Below are 25329 nucleotides of genomic sequence, written 5' to 3'. Positions count from 1 at the left end.
GAAGGACATAGGAGATAGGACTCAAAGGAACTTAATGAAGAGCTAGCTATTTGAAGACCGCTTTGGATAATAGGGGAGAGTAGCCCCAAATACAAACAAGCTTGTGTGTCTGGGAGTCTGACATGCGGTAGGTGAGGTGGGCATGAGGCCGGGCCATGAGGCTGTGGTCTGTGACTGCGGGGAGTGTCAGGGCAGGGAGCGCTCAGCCGTCCCCTGACAGGACCAGCATTGTCCCTGCCCTCCCTGCCCTGTGGCTCCGTCCTTCCTCCTGCTGCCGACTGTCCTGCTGTCCCAGAAAACCTACGGATAATTTTTACCTTTGGCCAAGCTTTATGCCTGCCTTTCTGGGAGCCTCTGTGATACCTGTCATTGCCAACGACAGGAAAAGAAGAAAATTCTCGAGTAGTCTATCTTACTATTCCTTTTAGTTTTGATGGTATACCAAAGTTTTCCTCTTGGTCAGTGAACTTTCTTTTGCATGTAAACCCTCAAAATAAGATTGCTGTTTTAACTACTTAAAAGAATCATTAGGAACAAGCTATTTTCTCTCAGAAGCATGTTTTTTAAATCAATTTTTATGCCCAAAATAGTTCATTAAAAGTCATGTTAAAACATTTATAAATTTTAGCAATTCAGAAGAAATTCTTGGGAGGCCTATACTTGATATTTCTATACTTGGATATGAACCTAGGTTTTCTTTGCAGCCCTTAGACAAGGAGATCCTCACATGTCTCTTATATCTCCCATATGATATTGATATGTTTGTACATTTGATAACCAAAGATTAACTTATACACAAATATAAAATTAAGCTTTTAAGGGTTTTTTTTTAGGGTATTTCCTAAGAATAACTTCTGTTGAACTTGGTTAGTTTCAACTTGTAAAGCTGTAACAAATTATGAAAATAAATGTTTAAAAATCACTCATGGCTACAGTTGATGGAAAAAAGAGTATCAGAGGCAAACTGGGACTAGTTTATTTTCTTTACCCCAGAAATCTCTGACCTGAAGTTTCCTAGTTTTGATTAGTGTTTTGGTCAGCATTCTCACACCTTTAATTCAGAATACCTGACAACCACCACTTAGAGGAAGATTTATTTGCTCACTGATTTCAGGTGGTCAGACTGTGTGAGGCCTGGGGAAACATTCAGGGCATGGTACGGGGGCAGAGACAGACAGACAGAAAGAACAGTGGCTCCATTCTCACGTCGTGGAGGCTGGAGGCAAGAGATGACAAGCACACAAAGGGATTCAGAGACACAAGCTCAGTCTCCAAACCCACACCGCCCCCTGCCACACCCGGCTTGCCGAAGGGTACCCACTCAGTACATTGAGACTACAACCCTCATTGTACCTACTCTAAACATCAATGCATGAGCTTTTCCAGGAGACATTCTATAGGCAAACCACAGTTTATCATTTTATATTCAAAGGAAACTTTATAATGTCTGATACACTGCTTGTGTACCTGCTTGTGTTCTGCGGGTGAGGGGGATTTAGGATAGACTTTAGCTCTCACTTTAACAGCATTGATGCATGCCACTAAAATATTTAACATATTTTAGTAGTATTGTCAATTGAAATAACTGATTCTAAATTTGTACCTCTCTATTTCAGTTTGGAAGGCTAGTCACTTGTCTTTTTTTTTTTTTTTTTTTCCAGTACCAGGGATGGAACCCAGGGACATTCTACCTCAAGCTACACCCCCAGCCTTTTATTGTTTATTTTGAAACAGGGTCTCACTAAGTAGCTGAGGCTGGCCGAGAACCTATGATCCTCCTGTCTCAGCCTTCCAAGTACTGGGATTACAAGTGTGTGCCACTATTCCCAGCTTACTTGTCTGTAAGTGAGAATCAGTATAGGCCACTAGTCTTTAAATGAGTGTCACCTGAGCTCTACCCTAAGTGATTCTGATTGTTCTGTTTTAAACACTGCTTTCATGATAATGTAGTTCTTTTAGCCAGTTTTCTCTGTTCAATGATAATAGCATCCTTATAAACACAGAGACTAGAGATTAAGTTATCATATCTCTTTATCTTTGCAAATCTTGGTTTTGCTTTAGTGTCTCAAGCATTTAAAATAGACTTGTTATGATTTTTATTTTTGTGTTGATTACTTATCAGTTCCCCACTTCATACATGAAGAAGCTAAGACATAGGGTAATAAATTGCCAAGGGTAAACATTTATTAAAATGCAGCATCCAGGCAGCAGTATCATCAGAATGACTGATGATTCTGCTTGAAGACTAGTACTGTAAGTAGCAGACTTAAAGAAAAAAATTGCATTTTTTTTTTTTTAACAAATCTAGGGATGGAACCCAGGGGCATTCAACCTCCGAGCTACACCCCCGCCCTATTTTTTATTCTTTATTTTGAAACAGGGTCTCACAAAGTTGTGGAGGGCCTCACTAAGTAGCTGAGGCTGTCTGCAAAAGCACCATCTTCTGGTCCCAGCCTCTTAAATGCTGGGATTACAAGCATGTGCTACCACGCCCAGCTCGAGAAAAAAATGCATTCTTTTAATTATTTCTCACATTTTGAAATAGTTATAGTACTCTTGAGTAATGATTGGAATGTATGATTAAGACAGACTCATTGATACTGTGGTAAAGCAGGGCCAGGGTACTTTTTAAGGTTTCTTAGGACTCGTTGGGAAATCATTAACTGTGAGGCTATATCACTGACCCTTGCTTTTCCTGGCATGAATCATTTCCCTCGCAGATCATAGATGCCTTATTTCATTCCTGCTGGAATTGGGTTAATGCAACACATACTTCTATACTGGGCGTTATGTTTGAACCCACGTGGGAACTTCCAGATACTTGGGCTCCAGTAATGGTTTTGATTCAAGCCCCGAAATCTAATCATCAGTCATTTGTCCTCTGGACTTTGGCGTCATCTGCAATCATGATTTTTATTGCTTTAGTTTTTCTACTTTTTACATTTTTAAATCTTTTTTGCTGCTTTATTTTGGTGATCTAAGGTAACTTAATGTTAGGCCTCAGAGGTTATCTTGGGTTTGTTCACATAAGAGGACACCTGCCTTACATGTTCCTTGGAAAGGTATGGGTGGGTGAGTTCAATTGTTTACTTTGAGAGGAGGGCAGGTGGGTGAGGAGAGGAACTTATAGAAGTGACAATACATAATGGAGATCTGTTCAAGGTGTAGATGCTGGTGTTGTCAGTAGTTATTAATGTAAATTTGGCCTGATATTTCATGGGTATGTTGCTGTGTGTGCTTTATTCTGAGTCACCTTTTTTTCTTTTTGGGTAGGACACATCAGTTCTGTGTAAGGTGGCTTAACCTTTGCCTATTACTACTGTCACTTCTTTGCATGTCTTTTCTTTTGAACAGATTAACTTAATCTGTTGAATTGTATTTCTTTGGGGATGGAATCCAGGGGCATTCTACCTCTGAGCTACACTCCCAGCCCTATTTTTTTTTATTCTTTGTTTTGAAACAGGATCTCACTGAGTTCCAAAGGGCCTCACTAAGTAGTAGCTAAGGCTGTCCTTGAACCACAGTCCTCCCATCACAGCCTCCCAAATGCTGGGATTACAAACGTGCGCCTCTGTGCCCGGCTGAATTGTATTTCTTTTGTAAAGACAAATCCATGGATATGCCAGCATTATTTCAGAATAGGCTTGGAAAGTTGAATATCTTTAAAATTCCTTCAATATTTGGTTAAATTAATCGAGGCAAGAAGTTTATATGCAATTGTTTTTTTCTTTTCTGAATATATACTGAGATCATTTGGGAAATATTTATATTTTATCTTCTATTAATGGTTTTAATTAGAAAGAAAGTGAGTGAGTTATTTGGGTCTTTGAATTTTGGTTGATTGAGAATTTACCAAATTATAAAGTGACTTAAGTGATACTTTTTTAATTTTAGATTTTTAACAAATAGCTAATTACAGTAAAACTGGAAAAAATGTGATTGCTTACCACTTCTTTCATAAACGAATAAAGAGGAAAGTCTGTCTAGGAATTTAGAATTAAGTTATTTTTGAAAAACTTTAAGAGATAATTTTTTAAACTATGTGTTTTAAAAAAAGTATTTTGGAAAGTGTAGATAATTTTCAAACCAAACTCTGAATTATTGCCATTCTATTGCCATTTACTGAGCTGGGCGTGGTGGGGCATGCTTGTAATCCCCACACTTGGGAGGCAGAGACAGGAGGATAGCACAGGTTAAGAGACCCTGTTTCCAAAAATAAAAGGGCATAAAATAGGTCTGGGAGTGTAGCCCAGAGGTTGAAGGGCTTCAAGGAACCCCAGTACCACCAATAAATAAATAAACAAACAAACAAATTGCCATTTACTTTACTGTTGAGGAAGATCTGATATGTTTTTAATTTTTATATAGTCAACCAATTACACCTTTATTCAAGAAACTTTTTATTGATATTATATATATTTTTATCTTCTGGTACTTATATTTCAGTAACCATTTTATTCATTAATTACAACTAGTTAAGTGTTGCATACTTTTGTTTCTTCTAGTGATTACTTTTATCATCATTTTAAATGTATATGGCTACATGAGGTCCCCGTGATATAAATTTTCATATTTTAAAATTTTTATTTTCTTATTTACTAATAGGAGTATTAAGGGAGAAAATATTTTATATCTTAACAGAATGTTTATTTTGTTAAAGAACAGCTTTATTAAATATAACATTGCCTTAATGGGGGGAATTAAGAACACAGATAAGAACTACTGTAGTGTGTGTGTTGCTGGGATGGAACCCAGGGGTATTCTACCTTAGAGCTATGCCCTTGTTTTATTTGAAAACAAGGTGCCTCACAATGTTGCTGAGAGGCCTGAGTTACTGAGGCTGGCTTTGAACCTGTCTCAGTCTCCCAAGACTGGATTACAGATGTATGCCACCACAACAGTTTAGTCTGTATTTTGAACTTTTTCTAATTTCAGTTTTTTGCTTTGTTTTAAGTCAGTTATTCAAGACTTTACCAATCTATTTTTATTTTGTCCCTCCTTTTCTTAAGAAAGAATTACCTTCATAGTCTCTAAACTGATGAATTGGCAATAATCTTTTACCACCTGCTTCAAATTAGAGTTAGAAAATAATTCATGAGCCGGGCGTGGTGGCACACACACTTAAAATCCCTGCTCTTGGGAGGCTGAAATAGGAGATCGCACAGATTCGAAGCCACTCTCGGCTATTTAGTGAGACTCTCAGCAACTTAGTGAGACCCTGTTTCCAAATAAAATATAAAATAGGTCTGGAAGTATAGCCCAGAGGTAGAAACCCTTTGGGTTCTACCCCCAGTACCACCAAAAAAAGAAGAAAAAAAAAGAAAATTCTTCATGAAATATTTACCTCTTTGTTTAAAATACTGCAGATTAAGTAATATATACCTATGCAATACACTTAATGCTGAGAAATCCGATTGTGACATTCAATTTGTGAGTATATACTAGATATTCTAGGAAATTTAGTAACACTTGAATGTTTACTTTTTACTTCTAGAATCCACTGATATATACAAGTATTCCCTATTTTTAATTATTAGAAAATCAAATTAAAAGTCTTTAGTTTGACATCGGGCGTGGTGGTGCACACATGTAATCCCCATGCTTGGGAGGGCAGAGACAGGAGGATCGCGTAGGTTCGAAGCCAGCCTCGCTGGCCTGTTTCCAAATAATAAAAAGTTTAAATAGGCCTGTTTCCAAATAATAAAAAGTTTAAAATAGGTCTGGGAGTGTAGCCCGGAGGTAGAAGGGTTTCTAGAAACCCCAGTACCACCAAAAACAAAGAAAGAAAAAAGTCTGTAGTTATACAAATAGGTCACTTTTCTTGTAAGAAAAGTAAAGTTAGAAAAGAGATGAAGTAGTAATTTACTACAACTTAGTCAAATCTTTCAGTACATGGATCATTATTTAGGGGCATTTGATTTAAAATGTTTCTTAGTATAAGAAGTGACACTTGACATCTCTTGTAAGTTATCAGTGTCAGTAAATCAGGTTATTATTAGTTCAGCTTTACCTAAATTAAGTTTCTGAATTCTTAACCAATGTTGGGCTTGGTAGCAAATTGGATATTAAAAATAGATAAAATATTACCTACAATGTATTTTTCTTAAATTTGCAAAGTATTTTGAATTTTTAAATTTAAAAACGTCTTTGTGGTTAAAGTACAACTTAAATAGATTTTTTCTATTTGGTGATGAAAGTACAGGCTCAAATAAAAGAAAGGGCACTTAGGAGTGGATAAGATAGGAAAAGCAGAGGGGAGCTTAGACAAGTCCATTACACAGGAATGGAAAAGTAAATGAGATACTTATTTGCTTCAGTTGGTATTCAGTTCATGTAGAACACGCCTTCATTTTTGCATAACCAAATTGCATGAGTCTTTGGTTTTATTTTAAGTAAAACAGTTGCCATTTTCTGCATTTAAAATTTGCTTTTACAGAAACCTAAACAAACCTTAGAAAAAGAGAAACTTGCTCTTCTGTCAGCCTTGTGGATTCTAGGACTGTGTAGACAACTGTCTTTTGGAAAGAGCTGTGTGTACACAGGGCCAGTGTGATGCTGGACTGTGGCAGGGGCTCATTCCATTCCTCCTTCAGCAAGGGAGTGCTCTGAGGAGTTTGGCAGGAGGCTTGGTCATTTCAACTGACATTTTAATCACTGAATAGTGCCTTGTCTGCATGTGAGCACATACTTTGCAATACAGATACTTAAAGCAGTTGTTACTCAACTTAGGAAAACCTGTAGGTCACTCTTAACTTTTATAGATTGCTTTTACAACTCTGAAATTTCTTAAGTTCTGTTGATATCACTTTGGATTAAACTTTTATACATGTAGTTTAAAAATACCTTTTTGTACAGTTCTGATAAATATTTCTTCTGGAAAAAATAGGAAATACTAACAGAGAAGAAAAATAATATTCACTCATTCTTATAACCCACCAGTTTTAATGTATATCCTCTTTTTCCTGTCTTCAGAATAATATTGTGATTTATTTTTAATTTTTATTTTATTTTTATTTTCTTGTGGTACTGGGAATGGAACACAATAACATTTTACCTCCAAGCTGTACCCCCAGCCCTATTCATTCATTCATTCATTCATTCATTCATTCATTCATTTATGGCTGTGCTGGCCACCAAGCCCAGCTGGCTGTCTTCTTGGTGTGCATTACCAAACTGCTTTCTGTATCTTTTAAAAATTAAGGCAAGCTTCTAGAATCATTGTTGGTATGTAAAATATGTCCTTTGTATTTTATGCTTTCAAAAGCTGTCTTATATATGTAGTTTTATCCAATTAATAGGTGTCCAGATGGATAACTTTTAATACCCAAGGATGATCCTCTTTTAAAAAGCGAACTTATCCATGAAAGCCCTCATTAGCAATATTAATGATTCTCGAAACGGAAATCAGAACTTGGAATCATTTCTCCACAGAGGATGAAAACATGGTTTTGTAGAGCTTGCTCTGGGAATGACTTTGCAAAGCTAAAGAAATCCCCGGGCTTTGAACATGATGCTTAAAATCTGATTATGAACTTAATTAATATAAGTTTTAGTAAGTTTGTAAGTAAAAATGCTTCCTCAGCCAATTAAAGTTATTGCAACAATTTTAACTAAAAGAATTAACATATATGTATATACATTTCTTATTTACACTGTTGGTGGGAGTGCAAACTAGTTCAGCTGCTATGGAGATCAGTGTGGAGATTCCTTAGAAAACCGGGAATAGATCCATCATATGATCCAGCTCCACCAGTCCTGGGTATTTGTCCAAAGGGGTTGCAATCAGAGAACTACAGTAACAGATGCATACCCATGTTCATAGCAGCACAATTCACAATAGCCAAACTGTGGAACCAACTTAGGTCTCCATCAACAGATGAATGGATTGCAAAATTATGAGAAATACACACAATTGAATTCTACTCAGCTATAAAGAAGAAAATCATGTCATTTGCAAGAAGATGGAAAGACCTGGAGAACATTATGTTAAGTGAAATCAGCTAGGCACAGAAAGAGAAGGGACTGTGTACTCTCTAATATGCCCAAGCTAGGGAGCATCGGGGATACCAGAGGGACTCCAGATAATGGAGGGGAAGCCCCAGCAAAGCTAGAATGGAAGGATAGGAGAGGAAGAAGGCTGAGGCTGATTATTGGAGGAGCTACGTTCTGATATGTGTAGTAGTATGAATATAGCATGGTTAACTTGGATACTCTTTGTTGGGGGGAAGGGGAAGTGGGGGAGGGGGAGAGGGCACCAAACTCAGTCTGAATGTATGCCATTTTTAATTTGTTCCACATAAAACTAAAAAATAAATTAAAAAGGGAAAGAATTTAAATATTGAAAAAGAGGTTGACAGTTCCTACATAGAACCTTTTCCCTTTAATCATTAACAAATGACCTAACCCTAGGTGGTGATATAATTATGAAATTTTCTAAACAACTTGGTAAGTCATTTTACATATAATCATTGAAGCTGTTGGAATATGTTAAGCATGCACAGATCAAATTAAATGAGATAAATATTGTCACCAAATGTCTATGTCCTCATTTCCTCCAAAGTAGCAGATATGAAGGTGTGAGGGCACATTGTGAGCACTTAAATGTGTTTATGCTTTTATTATATCCTCATTGTCTTCCTCCTCATCACCACCACCATTATCAGTTTGCTTGATCCCCCAGACACAATGGCTTCTCACAAAGTAACACTCATTATGGGTTACTGGTTTTGGAAGATTGAGTTGTAGTAATCAGTAGCATGTTTTCCCTTAAGCTGGAGAGGTAGAAATGATACATTGTGGACTGTATTCTTACCTATAAGTGGACAGGGGGATTGTTCCAGTACACCAGTGCACTGCCCTCATGGGTCAAGTAAACTGCTAGCATATATTCCTTTACTTATTTTGATTTTTTAAGATTATCAAAAGCATACAGTATTTACCTTATTCATGTAGCCTCAGAGAAATTAAAATTTTTATATATTTATGCATTTTATTTTTAAAAAGTACTAAAGTTTGTTTTTAATACTCTGCAAAAAAGAAGTTTAAAACATCAATCTTTACATCTTCATCATTGTTTTGTGATTACCAATACCTGTGAAATATAAGGACTAATATCTTGTGTACTTCAGGTAAAGAGGAAGCATAAGCATTTTATGTTAGTACTGAAAGTATTTCTTTTGTGTCATGCTCTAACAAAATGGTACTGAATTTTAGAGTTTTAAATTCCTTCATCCTAACAGACTCTTCCTTTTTTATTTCTTTTTCTTTGGGTCAAGGGCAATACAACTCTGCCAACTAATAGCCTAAGCAGCCAGGAACCTTAAATGTATATTTACACACGCCCACACAGTGAACTCTCTGTGCTAATGCTCCTAAAAGAATCCGAGGGTTTTGACTTATTGGATAATGTTTATATGCACAATTGGTAAAGTTACTTCAAAGATGAGCTAAATGTCAGAAATTTGGCTTTTACTATCAAGAAACTCATCTTAAAACTTTTCACATTATAATTATCAAGGCAAATAGGTAACTTTTTAAACTTTTGATAAACTGAATCAAAGTAGATAGACAGATACATAAAATATTTAAACTAGAGTATTATTTAAATATTTTTCCCTAATATGGAAGCTTTTTACATCAGGATCTGTCAAAGTATCATCAAGGTATAGAACAGCATTATCAGTTTACATCTGTTATTTAATGGAACAAGATAAAAAATACAGGGTCAAAGAATTGTATTTTCACGTAAGGAAGGAAGGAAATTTACATATTGTGAGCTGTGATAGACATCAATTAAAATTTTTAAATAGATTTACAGAAGAATAGAGCAGAAAGCCCAGTTACCATGGATTTCCCCCACCACACACACAGTTTATTCTATTGTTAAATTTTACAGTATGGTACATTGTTACAATTAATGAATCAGTATTGATACTGATTCTTTTTATTAACTGAAGTCCATAGTTTATTCAGATTTGCTTAGTTTTTACCTAATATACCTTCTGGTCCAGATTCCGTATTACATTTAATCCTCTAAAACTGCTAGCCAAAATAAACATATTTTTTCTTAAATGTTTATCTTGGATATTTTGTTACAGTAATGTAAAGCTAACAACCCCCTCCCCAAAATCAAGAAATGTATATGACACAATATCAGAAAGGAGGGTTTGATTTGCAAATTCAGGTTTCCAGGTCATTGCTTATTATAAATATTTTTGACTTGGAGTAGCTGTGGAATCAGAAATATCAAAGTGACGAGATTTTGTCAAAAGCTTCGGCATTACAGCTTAAATAAATAGGAAAATACCAGGAAGAAATTATTTATTTTTGGCAGATAAAGAGACTATTATAACTTTATTTTTATCTTGAAAATTACTATATTGAAAACATCTTGCTCTGCGATTGGTGGGAATGCTGGCCTTTCCTATTCAAGGGCAAAATTTGAGATATCATCTATCATTGATCAATAATAGGAATTAGTTATGCTTGAAAACCTTTATTTACTTTTGGACCAATTACTTGAGCATCTAATATTTCACTCTAAACTTGGAGTGATGCAGCTATGGAAAGATAACATTTAATTAAACATATGTTTAGTTAAATATATGGACATGAGTGAATCAGAAAGAAATTTTGCTGTGAACTATATTTTCAACTATATGTGTTAAAGTCTTTTAGAAACATTTTTTTATTCCCCCACCAGGCTAGTTATATTTACTGTATGCATATATAAAATCAGTTTCCATAGTGACATCTGGTGGCGGTTTTGAAATCCTAGAGTATGATTGGAATGATAAATATTTTTACTTTAATAGCTCCAGATTTCCAGTCTGTAGAATTTTTCAGCTTATTAACAACTATTTTGAAAATGTCTTCATTGTATTCTGAAGGTTGGAAAGTCAGGCATTTATTATTTCTGTAATACTTTATTGAAGTAAAGGATTCCTGATGACTACTAGGTGGTGCACAGAACAGGCATGTCTAAACTTGTTTTTGCTGAAAATACACATTGTAGCCCTATTACCTGGACGCACTGCTTTTGCACTGTAATCTCCTGGTAGGAAGGGTAGTGTTTCTCTGTTATTGTTCCTGGCTTTGCTCCTCTTTGCATTCTGTGAAAGGCCTGGGCTGCTCCTTCTCCCTTTCGACTGCTTGGCCTTAACTACCTTCGGTTGCACACTCTTGTTGCCCTCTCCTGAAAGGAAAGAGGAAATGGGGAAGAGCAGAGGTGGCTGAGAAAGAAGAGAGTAGAAGAGGGAGAAACCTTTGAAGACAGGAGAAAAACTCTAGAAAACACTTTGTAGATGGATGTTTATATTCACCCCCCAAAATAAAATGTTTTGTGTATGTGTTAAAGAAAAATATCTGTAGAAATAGAATCTTTGTTGGTTCTTACTTTCTTCCCAGGAAAAATGAATTTATAAAAAGTAATTGAAATTTGATTTGTAGACAATTGTGGAATAAAGGAAATAAATGGAAATAAAATTTTGAGAATGAAATCAACTGTTTGATTTATACCCAGAGATGGCTAGGAGGGGCCTAAATTTTTCCCCCTCTATTTTAAAGGTACTAATTAGAATTTTTCATAATGGAAACTCAGAATTTTTTTTCTCCTTACTGAATTAAGGTGACTGCTGAAGTTGCAGAAGAAGTCTGTCCATAATGTTATAAATGTTATAAATGTGGCTTTAGAAGGACTGGTAGGAGGGGGACAGTTAAGAGTAGAAATAGGGGCGCCCGTAGTGACTTTAAACACAACTTCTAGTCAGACGTGTGGATGCCAGCCATCTAGAATCCCTGGGACTCCTGATTAAGGAGTTACATTCTAAGGCTGTATTCTAAACTCTGCACATTCCACGGAATACTGGGCATTTTGCCTGTCCATATTCATATTTAATTTCTAATTGATGCAGTCCTAGTTTTTTCTCATATTTGAATAGAACCATTTTGTTGTCTCATTTTTAAACTTTAGTAAAATCCAGCGGTCACCAGGGCTCGGGAATTCCCCTCCTGTCCCTGGCTAGGGGTTCTGGTCAGGAAGACAATGGCTGTTCCCTCAGATGCCCAGTTGATTGGGAAAGAAAGGCAGTTCCCAGAAGTCCTCTCCAGTCCACAAGATTACAGACCTGAGAAGAAATAGAACACAAGGCACAAAAATAGATGTTTTTGTTTATAATTATACGCCTCGTGCTGTATTTGCATTTTAGTTTTCATTTTCTCCTTAACCATGAGATGAGAGAAAGCTATTGCATGTAAATGATCACTGAGTCCCCTTCTTCTGAATACAGACGTGCAAACAAAGGGGATGAACTAGGAAGTTTGATTTGTCCTTTCATTATTACCACATCAAGTTTTATTTTTTCCAGTTTTGTCATACCAACCATAGGACAGGGAATTTTGGTGGTGCTGAAGTCAGTGATTTTTGGTATCTAAACTTCAGCTTTTCCATGTCCCCAGACACTAGGAAAGTTTCTTATCTCAGAGTTTTTCATCAGTGAAATGGGGATAATAGCCCCACAGTATGGGCAAGTTGGGAGGAAAAGAATAAATAATTCATATAAGATACTTAGAGTGCTTGGCACATCCTGCACATGGAATAAATTGTTTCCGTGGTTAGTATTATTTTTAAATGCTTATAATAACACCTAGAGGGACATAGTTTTTTAAGATGCATAGTAGCATGAAGTGTTTGTGGATTAGAACTAAAAGAGCAATGAAGAAAATTACCATGTGCTCATTGCTTGAAATTTTCTAATATTTGTCAAGTGATTTCAGTTGAGTTAATATGAAGGAGCTGAACACAAGAGGAACATATGTATTTTTATGTCGCTTACATGCAGTCCTTGTAGAGAGAACATCCTGGAGCTCCTGGATTAGTTTCAGGTGATGGACCTGATGAATAAGAGAAACCAGAAAAGGTCATTGTTTTCAGATTACAAACATATACTTTTAGTAATTTAGTGAAGGACTTGTATATGCATAGATGATGTTTTGGGCTGAGTTTATCTTCAGTTGTTTGCCACCAGACCAATTAATTCCCTTTTAGTTTTGAGGCCTCATCCCGTATTTCTAGAAGTATTATAGATTGTTTTGAAGAGTTCGGTGAGAATTAATAAAACAATAGTATGAATAGTTAGAATGCTTCTGAGTAGCCATGCACATTCATCTTATGACAGTTTATCTCATGTTTAGTTTCTGGCATTCAGTATAAGTGAGCTTTTCTGATACTAACAACCTCAAATACACAAATAATAAATTTGAATAATGATCACAGATGCTCATACAACTTAGTTAATAGTTAATAACATACAACTTAGTTATACAACTTAGTTATAGTTAATAACAATGTATTGTATTCTTGGAAGTTACTGAGAGCAATGGGCCAAGGCATATGTTAATTAATTTGAACCATTCCCAGTGTGTTCATATTTCAAAATGTCATATTGTATACAATAAGTCTATGTAATTTGGTTAAACATAAGAAATATATGCTGGGCGTGGTGTCACACACTTGCAATCCCAGCAATTGGGAGGCTGAGACAGAGGATCACGATTCGCAGACAGCCTCAGCTACTTAGTGAGGCCCTTTGCAACTCCGTGAGACCCTGTTTCAAAATAAAGAATAAAAAAATAGGGTTAGGGGTGTAGCTTGGAGGTAGAATGCCCCTGGGTTCTATCCCCAGTACTGCAATCAATCAATCAATAAGAAATGTAACTTTGAGTTAAATACATTTAAATTGCTGAACATAGATTAAATTAATATTTCATATTGAATGGGAAACCTTAGTGATTTTGGTGTTGGAGAATTTCCAAAGTCAAACCTGGACCATGATACTAAACACTATAAGTATCCGTTTAAAATGATCAATTCTTGAGGAAAAAAGTGTTAGTGATGTATTTGGGGAGCAAAAGGGCAAGATTATATCATTGAATGAAAAGGTAGAGTTTGCTTGTGATAAATCAATATTTCTACTTTTAGCTATGTTGAGAGAGGTAATACTTTACTTAAGCTTCTGACATGTTTCAGTGGCTGGACCAAAATTATATAAATAGTCTAACCCTTTGAGGAGTCATGAGACTCCATCTTTCACTAGTTGACGCCATAAGAAATATATCTTAGTTTGGGACTCAAATGAGGACTTCTTATACCAGCCTCAGCTATTTATGCATTGTACTTATTTATTTAATAAGTAATTGTGTCTTATACTAGGACTTGAGAAGGATGTATATTCCTGCAGTTTCTAGCATAAGTGGAGAATTTATATTTTTATGGTCACTGGTTCTTGCCATTTGTTTAAAGTGATTTAAAGAAATGGAAGAACCTCAGCATTCAAGAAACCTGAGCAATCCCTCATTCAGGACTTTGAGAGTCACCTAAAAAGGGAGTGTGTTGCCAGGCGTGGTAGCGCACGCTTGTAATTCCCGCGCTTGGGAGGCGGAGACCGGAGGATCGCGCTGGTTCAAAGCCAGTGAAGCCAGCCTCGCTGGCTTAGGAGACCCTGTTTCCAAAAAAAAAAAAAAAAAATATATATATATATATATATATCTGTCAGTCTGTCTAGGAGTGTAACCTGGAGGTAGAAGGGTTTCCAGGAACCCCAGTACCACCAAAAAAGGGAGGGGGAGTGAGTTTATGCTGTGTTGCTGTATAATAATTATATATGCATGAGTTTATTTAGTTAACCCATGAGGAACTTTATATATGGAAGTAAACTGAGGCACAGAGAGGTTTTAAATAATTTGCTCAAGATTCTGCAACTAGTAAGCGACACAAAAGTCCTTAGTAATTATCTTTGGGTTGACATTTTCCCAAAGGGGCCTTTTTTGTCCTTGCTTTTGGCGTGCCACTTCATGATTTTCCTCTCTTTCTCTAGGTGTCATAGAGACTTCAGATCGACTGGACCGGGAGTCGACTTCCCACTACTGGCTGACAGTCTACGCAACCGACCAGGGTGTTGTGCCTCTTTCCTCGTTCATAGAGATCTACATAGAGGTCGAGGATGTCAACGACAATGTACCACAGACATCAGAGCCTGTGTATTACCCAGAAATCATGGAAAATGCTCCCAAGGATATGTCTGTTGTCCAAATCGAGGCATTTGACCCAGATTCCAGCTCTAATGACAAGCTGATGTACAAAATTACAAGTGGAAACCCACAGGGATTCTTTTCAATACATCCTAAATCAGGTATGTGTTAATACTATTATGCTTATGCTTATACTCCCTTCGTTAGGAGAAAATTAACTGATTGTTAGAAGTAAGCTTAAGTTTAAAGATTTATTGTAAATGTTTTTTTTTCCACGTACTTTTTGTTTTGAGACAATTTTATTATAGCTCAGTGGGAAAATTCTAGTATGTTCCTTTAGCAGAGTTAGAGTCTTAGAAACTAAGTGTGGATTAGGAAGACTAATTGAACCTTAGAAGAACTTAATAATATGGAAAAGAAATTTATAGGATCTGAGAGTTTTTTCTTTACGGAAGCATTGGAAATAGAGTGCATAAGTGTGAGCCCCCCGAAAATGGTTAGAATTAAGATGAGAACATGCAAATTTGAGACTGGGCATAAATGATAATAAAAAAGGCATGTTTGGGCAGTATGGTTGTATATTGTTTTTATTTCATAAATAGTAACTAAATTCCTCCTCCTTGTTTTGTGAAAGATCTAACAACCAAAAATTCAGAAGGAAATGTCAAATACAAAAGAAGAAAGTATTGGATTTTAGGTTCCAGAGAATGTACCTGGAAGGAGGAGGTAGTCATAACATTAAGAGGGAGAAATCTAGCCGGGTGTAGTGGCGCATGCTTGTAATCCCCGCGCTTGGGAGGCGGAAACAGGAGGATCATGCAGGCTCAAAGCCAACCGTGCTGGCTTAAGAGAACCTGTTTCCAAATAAAATATAAAATAGGTCTGGGAGTGTAGCCTGGAGGTAGAAGGGCTTCCAGGAACCCCAGTACCACCAAAAAAAAAAAAAAAAGAAGAAAGAAAAAGAAAAAAGAGGGAGAAATTTAGTAATTCAAGAATGTGTTGTTAGATGACTTATACTTTAAAAAAAAAAACATTTCCAAGTTTCTTCAGCCTTCTGTCTCTTTTAGATTAGATTAAGTTCCCTTCAAGGAGAGAAAGCAGTGAATGTCCCTTTGATTATCTGAGCAAATACTGTACGTCTGGGCATAATTTATATCAGGAGAATGAGGAGAAAGAAACTTAAGGAAATTGTGGGGAGCCTTGAAACCTTGATTATTTATCCCCCTGGCCTCTAAAATAGTATCACCACTGTGTTGTTATGTCTCGTAGAACCTTGATTGATATGGCAGTGCTTCTCCCTTCTGAATCCCTCTGTCTTGGCTACCCTTAAGAAAAGATCTGCAGAGACTTCTGTACTCTTCCTTATCTTCAGCAAGAATAGATCTTCTCCAGGAGCTGAAGGCAGCTCTCACCCCTGGGTGGGAAGCACATGCATCCCGCTGGCAGGACAGCAGGAGAAACCCTATCAGCATTTACAGAGAGGTTTTATGTTCTTATGACTGGAAGGCGGATAATAGTGGAGAAGAACTATACTTAGTACACAAGAATACTTAATGCAAGGTATATTATGATCTCTAAAGATAAAAAATAACTATATCTTAGTTATGGGCATTATTAGCGAGTATAGTAAATAGTGCTTCTTGAGAGCTGTTTCTAGACGATTCAATTTTCCCCACTTAGCAAAAATTGAAACAGATCCTCATGTCCAAAATGTAGACAGATGCCTTGTCTTTCTTAAAACCTTTAAAGGAGATTTATTTTTATTAGGTGAGTACAATGGGAGCTAGATTATGAAAACTGATGAAAGAAAAGTGGGTGGAAGAAAGATCTTGTGACTTACTGACCTGAAGTAACACCAGAAGACCCCAAATCATGTTACTTAGTAATTAATGATTGAGAGAGAAAAATGTCTGGGTTACAAATCAGCAGTATAGCGGAAAACAGACTTCTAGGCCCTTACATTGTGATCAGCGATGGACATTTTGTACTCTTATGGCTTTTGTATGCAGAATATCCAGAACCATCTTTGGAAAGATGTTGTCACTGTGTTAAGACCATCAGGATTCTAGTCAGGTTGATAGATGTGTGCATTTCTTTTGGGTAAATAAACTTGACAGCATAAAATGGGTGAACTTGCTTCTTAGTGGTAAAGATACATTTGAGACTCTAGTGACTCTCATACATCCAGCAGACTAGAGAAAACTTAAAGTTCTTACCCTAAACTACATAATCAAGGATTTACTGAGCTTCTATGAACATATCACCTTAAAGAGGTGCATTGAAAGTGTGTAGCTACCAAAGCGAAGTAGCCAGGAAAGGAGTGGTATAAGATCGTGTGCACAGGTGCTAATGAAGATATCTGAGAGAAGAGGGAAACTGACTCATGGTGAGAGAAATGAGGAAAATGAGACACCTTGGAAAAGATACCAGGCTGAGTTTGAAGGTGGTAAAAGTAGACTGAGGGATACAGGTAGAGGTTGTTTGTCATGTTGGGACAATTCAAATAGTTAGAGACCAAGAGATAAAGTTAGATGAATATTGTATGTGGTGGTATAGCTACACTGGAAACCAGAGTTAGGGCGTCAAAGATTATATTTATGTTACTTCTATGTTACGACTTCTATGTTACGACTTTGAAATGTCTGTGTGCAGTTCCTTAGAACATTTTATATACACTTAAATGACCTCAATAAAGTCACTTTGGAACTAAGGAAAGCATCTCAATACCTTTTTCTCCTTTTGTCATATATGACAAAATGCTTCTTTAAAACAAATTATCTTCCTAGAACTTGCTTCAGTGATTTTTCTGAATTTAGGTTCCTAGCGATACGTTTGAATGAGTTTTGAACACTTTTTTCTTACGGTCAAAGCTTTCATGCTTAGTTACCGTACCAGGAGCCGTCTTTCTACATTTCCAGCAGTTTTTTTTTTTTTTTTTTCTTTCTCCTGTTTACAAGTAGGGTGGCAGTGGATTTTCTGTTTTAAGATATACAAGCAAAAGATTTAATTCTTTTTTCTTCTCTGCTATATACACTTTTGCTGACAACAGGAATTTCTATATTTTTTTGTTTGGTTATGTGCAATATCAATTAGGGCACATTTGCTTCTTTTAACGTAACTTGTGTTTTTGCTCAAGGCAGGCCAGAGACAAGAGCATAGAATGTTATATTGTTTGGAGCCTTGACAGCAGCAGCTCCTGCAGACAAGAGCGTCACAGCTTTGTGGTATGTCAAGGTTACTGAGAAGAAAGAGAGCCCTGAACAGAAGGGATAGTGTGAGCCTCACAGGTTTCCTTATCCACAAGTAACCTCAGGAAACTGACACTAGCTTTGCAGAGGGCCTTTTTAGTTAAAGTTATCTACTTGAACTTTGAGGAGTGATATGCAAGTTATAATTGGCAGATAATTTTGAAGGTTACCTTTTAGCCTTAGAAAAGATCACGGTCTTATCTCATTTGTGTGGTATTTCCAAGTTCTTGATAGGAAGCGAGTAATGCTCTTTATTTGTAAAACGCTGTTTTGAGGTCTAATTGACATACAGTAATTGTATGTAGTTGGACTCTACAGTTCGATAAGTTTTGACATATCTCTGCACATGGGAAAACACCACCACGATCAAGCAGTGAGTGTAGCCGTCACTCCCAGATATGGGGTTTCCTAACTGCTACTTTTGGATACACAGTAAAACTTCATTTATGGGCATTGAACGAGATATTTGTACTGTGTACTTTTTATGTAGCACAAAATACTTTTTTTAGACATTTAAAAGTGTAAAAGCCATTCTCAGCTTTCAGTCAATACAAGATTAGCAGAAGTTTCATGGCATCTCATATGTTGATGTATTTACAGTGGAAATAGTAAATGGAACTAGTTAGGGATTTTTCTTTGTGAGGAGGTGACTGTTTGGCATTTCTGAAGTAAGAATTAAAAGTTTTTCCCATGCTATAAACAAGAATCCATGGAAAAATGATGTGTTTGTTTCTCCGCTTATTATAATTCTTCTTGAAGAATAGCAGTTAGGATATTCATTATCAGGATTGAAATCCCACCATTTACAAGTTCACAGTAGACTGTTGGAAGTTGATGGCAAACTTCTAGTCACAGTTCTTCAGCTTTGAGAAATAGCCATTCGAATATAAAATATCCCTAAATTTTGAAATTTGTATACCTGTTTTGCTGATACATCCTGTTAAAAATAATTGAATTGCAAATACCAGCTCACATAGTATATGTATATTATCAATTTACTCTTTCCTCTATTTACTTTTTATTCCTTTTTCTGGATCAAGTGGTGCCTACTCACATTACTAAATTACAATTTCTTATGCTTTATAGAGGACAATAACATAGAGTGGACTGATTTTTCACATGTTTGTTTACATGTAGGATAATATATGTGTTAATACTACTATATTATGTAACATAATAGTATACATAATAGGAAAGGTCATATTGGCTCCATAGTATATACACTGACCTAAGTACTGTTCTATTTATTGCAAGAGATATGACTCTTCAATGTATGAAATATCATTTGATTGCAGATAAACTTAGTGGATATATATGGTCTATATGTAGTAATCCCTAAAGCATAATAAAATCACAAAATGCATTAATCGCCACTAGGAATATTAGGTACTCATCCATTTTCTAGTTCCGTGTCACATGGCAGCTTTTTTTTCTGACCTAAAGTAAGTGGCATTTTATTGTAGCTGGAACAGAGACTGAGCAAAGTGCAATAGGAAATAGCTACAACTGCAAACAACTTCCAAGTGTTTCCGGTAACATTTGATAGCCCCAAAGGAAGGAAATGAAGGGCTGGTCATGTTACAATGGCAGGAATTCATTTAAAAAGTTTCCCTGTTTGTGGTTTTCAACCAAGATAGTACAGTTTTAAAGAAAGAATCTTTCTTTTTTTTTCAAGTCTAAAAAGAAGTCAGATTTTATTCAGTGCCTTTTCTGCCCATGTTGATGATGATATTTTTTTCTCCAAAAATCAGTTTTCATTGAATCCTTAGAATAAATTACATCACAGAGTATTTTTTTTACATTGTTACTAAAATTATATTGAAGATTTTGCACGTAAATGACAGAGCGTACTCTTTATGTCAGCATGATGATAACCTTGTAATGGGCTGGGTACCTTCTCCTCTTTTAATATCCCTGCCATAGCTGACATTTTTAGGAATGCAGATGGCAGTTCTCTGTAAATTGAATTTGACTTTTGATCTTGTATTTTAATGCCATCAGTTTTCAACAAGAAACAGCTAGTAAGAGAATTGAAACCAGAAGAGAAGTCTGTGAAGCTAGGTTGCATCTTCATTCTCCTGCCTGACTTTAGACTGGTCAGTTGATTAATTTTACTAGCGTTTTCTGTGGAGTTCTGAGAGTTTGAACTAAATGAATTCTGCGCGGCTTTCCAGCCTTGACAGTCCATGAATAGAATTCCATTTTTGGCTCCCAGCCTAATCCTGCCGGCACCAGTACTGCCGTGACAAACAATAGCTGCTCAGATGGCCGCAGCTGCCAAAAGAGCTCCCTGCAAGCCAAAGTTAAATGTGGTCTTAGAACAACACCTAAATAAAGGCAGTGTGGTGTTGCAGTGTATCTTAGCTCACAGTCAAAAGCTGTAAGAGTAGGATGCTGAGTGATAACTATAGAAAAAGTTGAACACTTGCTCCTGGCCCATAAGCAGTCCATATTTTTAGGATGGGGCGTATGGAGAAGCGATGCCCTGCCTCCCTTCCCATCTTTACAAGTCAGCTGTGACTTGAGTGTGGGTTCTGGTCTTCCCTGTGTTTTGTGAGGATCTGATCTTGGCTCCAGTGCCTGAGGGGCCAGGACCTTCCTTCATTCATTTATTGTATCCATTGTAGAACCAGACATAATAGCGAGTGTGTGTGGCTGCTTCATACTTATTTTCTAGCGAACTAATAAAATATTTTAAAGGTTAGCGAATTTGAATAATTTTCCTGTTCACCTTTTGTAAGAACCTTAAAAGTCTGAACAGGTAATATTGTCCTTGGCTTGAGTTCTGTTCCTCTGCTATGCCTGTCTGGTGTCATCTGTCTATCTATTCATCCATCCACTGTACAGTTCTGAGGATGGCAGGTGTGATCACAGTAAATTGCAGCAAACAGCCTAGTTTGGAGGCTGGTTTTATTTTACTGAAACTAATTTAGTACAGATGCACAGACTAGTCCCGTGGACAGAGTGCTTATTCACATGCTACATGGAATTCTCTGGTGGTTGTTTCCTGTGTCTGTGTCTCCTGATATCTTATTTTATTAATACTTCATTTAAAGTGTTAATTACTAACTCTTCTGCCCTCTATTTTCCTTATGTTTGAATAGTCCATGTAGTTCTTTAATAGCTTAACTAACTCAAAGCATGTTTTATTTCAGTAGTACACAATGGATTTTATAAAAACAAATTATTCAGGAGTCCAAGGTTTGAAATACATGTCTCATGAAATTCTAAAACACTTTTACTTAAATGTTGACTTCTATATCTGTTTTAATAATTGATCATAACCCTTTCTTTTTTTGTTGTGATGGGGATTAAACTCTTCTACCTCCTAATTATACTATACCGTCAGCCCGATTTTTATTTTTATTTTTTGAAACAGAGTCTCAACTACTTTGGGAAGGGACTTGCTAAGTTCCTGGGGCTGGCCTTGAACCTGCAATCCTCCTATCTCAGCCTCCCAAGCACAGGGATTACAAGTATACACCAGCACACCCGGCTATAATTTTTCATAGGCATTTTACTGTTTTTTCTTAGACCCTGAATAAGAGGAACAATGGCTAAAATAGTAAAGATAGTGTTGGCAAGTGCAGGTGAGCATGTGTAAATTTTTTCTGACTAAAGAAACTATTTTATAAGGTAAATTATTTTTGGAAACAATTTTCTTGATTAATTTCATTGTACCTTTTATATTGCTTGTTAAGCAAGACTCCTGAGAACACAGAGAAGTTATTTTGGTTCATTCAGAATAAAAGGATCTTTTCTTGGTCCTTTGTTGAAACAACTTTATAATTTAGACTTTGTATTTCATAGGCATTAAACTATTATTTATAACTATTAATAGAATTACTGAAAGTATTTAGGCAATTCTGTTATGGGGGAAGAAGTGTGAGAAGTAATATATTCAAAGATAGAACCAAAACAATTTTTGGTATGCCTTATATATCAATAATTAAAAATGAATCAAACTCAAATCTGAACACATCAAATTATAAACATTAAATGTGTAGGTTTTTGTATATCAGTTATATCTCAATAAAGCTGATAACTTTTTACAAATGTGTTAATTTCCTAAGGCTAAATTAACAAATTGCCACAAATTGTGTGCCTTGAATCAGTGGGTGTTCACTGCCTCAGTTCTGGGGGCCTGGGGTCTGCAGTCAAGTCAGTAGGGCCTCCGTCCCTGGGGCCCAGGCTCTGGGCATTCCTGGGCTGTGACAGCATGGCTCCATTGCCAGTCTTCACATGGCGGCTGCCTTTCCTGCTCAAGTTGCCTTTGCCTTTCTCTCAGGAGGATGCTTGCTGTTGAATCCAGGGCCATCTCATCTCAAAAAGTCCTCCCCATTGTTACATCTTCAGAGGCCTCTGAAAGATGGCCTCTAAAGATGGCCCCATTGTTACATCTTCAGAGGCCTCTGAAAGATGGCCTCTAAAAAGGCCCAAATAAGGTCCCTTTTACAAGTTCCAGGTTGGGTATATATTTGATTAGGGGCTACTATTCAACCCACCACAAAAAAATTTCTAAAACTATAGAAAATATGCTATTCGGTGGAAATTTATGTAGCCATTTATATGACTTCTTCTTATGTTAGAGAGACTACATTTCATTTAACTCACGTTGTAACAGGACTTAATGATTTGGTCTGCAGTTGCTGACCTATCAAGAAGATTCTGGGAGACGTTTTAGGCTTTCATAAGTAATTTAAGAGCAGATGGAATCTTCAGGTCAGCTCTTCCAGCCACTTTGACGTATTTTCTGCAATGTTAATTATGGTTCTTAAGTACTGTTTCTCTCTCATACATTTGTAATCCTGTTACTTTTGTATTTCAAGTGGCATTTTGAAGATATAGATAACATACTCTGTACCATATAGGACCAGTAGTGATTACTGCAATGGCTAAAAACAAAACTATTAAAATGAGAGGGGAGTAGATTTTTATTTTTTATTTTTCAATGTCAGTAAGCACTCAAGAGATTATCATGGGATACAATTCCACATTATCTTGAAACCTATGTGGAAGTATACTAGCTGGGTCCTCATGAATGCAGATTGTGATGTAGTGGCTCTGATGCAGGGTTGGGAAGGAGGAAGTGGGTTCAGACCTCATGATTTTGATACATTGAATAGGACTAAATTAGCGAAGAGACTTCTGAACACTTTTTTAGTTAAGAACTCAACACTGGTTTCAACTCTGCTCTTAACTCTGGCCCTCAAGACTTAATTTAGCATTCCTGGGTCTCATTTCCTCATTTTTAAAAATGAAAGATTTGGACTAGAGGATTTTAAAAGACCCCCTGGTTCTAGCAAATGTTGTTTTTACAGTAAGAGGATATTTTAGAATATATGATACATTTCATTAAAAGTTTGCTTCAACTAAATAACATTAGAAAATGTTGTAAAAGATATGCCACTGTAATATTTCTAAGCCTTAAGTTTTTATGTCCATGGCCATATATTTCAGGCTTTAAAAAAATCATTTGTTTGAGACTTTTCAGCCTATGATTAGTTTTCACCCAATAAAGACTATTCCTGCTTTTTTCTTTCTTTCTTTTTTGGATTGAACCCAAGGGCATTCTACGTCTCAGCTACTTCCCTAGCCTTTTTGTTTGTTTTTGTGGTACTTGGGATGGAACCCAGCCTGAGCTATATCCCTCGCCCTATTATTTATTCTTTATTTTGAAACAGGGTCTCACTGAGTTGCTCCAATTTTAATTTTTTATTTTGAAATAGGGTCTCACCAAGTTACTTAGGCTGGTCTTGAATCTGTGATCCTCCTGTCTCGGCCTCTCAGATACTGGGATTACAAGGGAGTGCGGCATGCTCACACCCAGCTCACTCCCTTGCCCTCGGTGCTGAAGATAGAACTCCAGCCTCAAGCATTCTATCTCTGAGTTACATCCCCATACCCTGCTCTCAGCTTTAAAATATTCTAATTCAGCGGGTATGGTGACACAGGTAACCCTAGTATATGGGAGACTGAGGCAGAAGGATAACAGGCTTGAGGCCAATCTCAGCAACTTAGTGAAAGCCTGTTTCAAAATAAAAACTAAATAGGGCTGGAGATACAACATTGGAGGTAAAATGTCCCTGGGTTCAATCCCCAGCACCACAAAAAATTTAATTACTAAATTTCTTTAATGTACACATTAAAAAACAGTGATTACCACAGCAAAGAAGTATATAGAGTAAAAAGTTAAAGTTTCTTATATTTTCCTTATCCTGCCCCTTCCTTGGACCACCTCTTCCCTTTCCCAGGAAGAACCAGAGGTAATCATTTGGAGTTTAGCCTGTAAAACTTTCTATTCACATTCTCTAACCTTTCTTATGTACACACACACACACACACACACACACACACACACACACACACATACATACATATGTACATCTTACATCAACATCTAACCTTTTGTAGTACTCAGATTAAAATATATTTAAGCAGTGTAAGCTTTATAGTGTGTTCAGTGCTATGTTATAGGTGTTTAATTTTAATTTTTCATAATGTTGCTAATTCTTACTTATTCAAGATCTAGTTATTAGAAAACAGTGTTGGCTAAAAAAGTGAAAAATGAAACTGGGCATAGTGACACAGGTCTGTAATCCCAGTACTTGGAAGGCTGAGATGGGAGGATCATGGGTTCAAGGTCAGCTTCAATAACTTAGTTAGGTTCTCGGGAAACTATTTCTCCAAATAAAAACTAAAGTAGGGCTGGGAATGTAGCCTGGAGGCAGAAGGGTTCAACTCTTAGTACCACAGAAACAAACAAAAAACAAAAAGTGAAATATGAAAGAAATAGTCTAATACTCATCTTTACCTTTTAGGTATAGGGGTTGTTTCTTTAAATGAATTGTTGACCTTGAGGAAACAGTCCTGTATGCTTAGACTTTTATGTGTCTCTCACTCATATTTGGGTAAAACATTCAGAAATGTGATTTGAATGGCAATGCAGACTGAACAAGTGAGGGACTTTGAGCTGGTAAATATTAGGACAGCATCATTACTGTTCTTGAACATTCATCTAGTTTATTGACTAGTCCTGAACAAGAGATCATCA

The 25329-nt window shown here is 36.5% G+C and overlaps 1 protein-coding gene across 1 annotated transcript in view; it reads left to right on the top strand.

The window, feature by feature from the left end:
- FAT1 (FAT atypical cadherin 1) overlaps positions 1-25329 on the top strand; it is a gene marked incomplete at both ends in the record, with an annotated part of 107656 nt that overhangs the window by 22119 nt on the left and 60208 nt on the right. The window contains one exon of the mRNA XM_080710535.1: positions 14874-15188. Within this exon, the coding sequence (XP_080566661.1) occupies positions 14874-15188 (315 nt within the window). The remainder of the gene's footprint in view (positions 1-14873; positions 15189-25329) is intronic.

This window comes from Muscardinus avellanarius (genome assembly GCF_963383645.1).
Source record: "Muscardinus avellanarius genome assembly, chromosome: 14".
Classification (NCBI taxonomy): Eukaryota; Metazoa; Chordata; class Mammalia; order Rodentia; family Gliridae; genus Muscardinus; species Muscardinus avellanarius.
The sequence above is the reverse complement of the archived record's forward strand: the minus strand, read 5'-3'. Positions and strand labels throughout refer to the sequence as shown.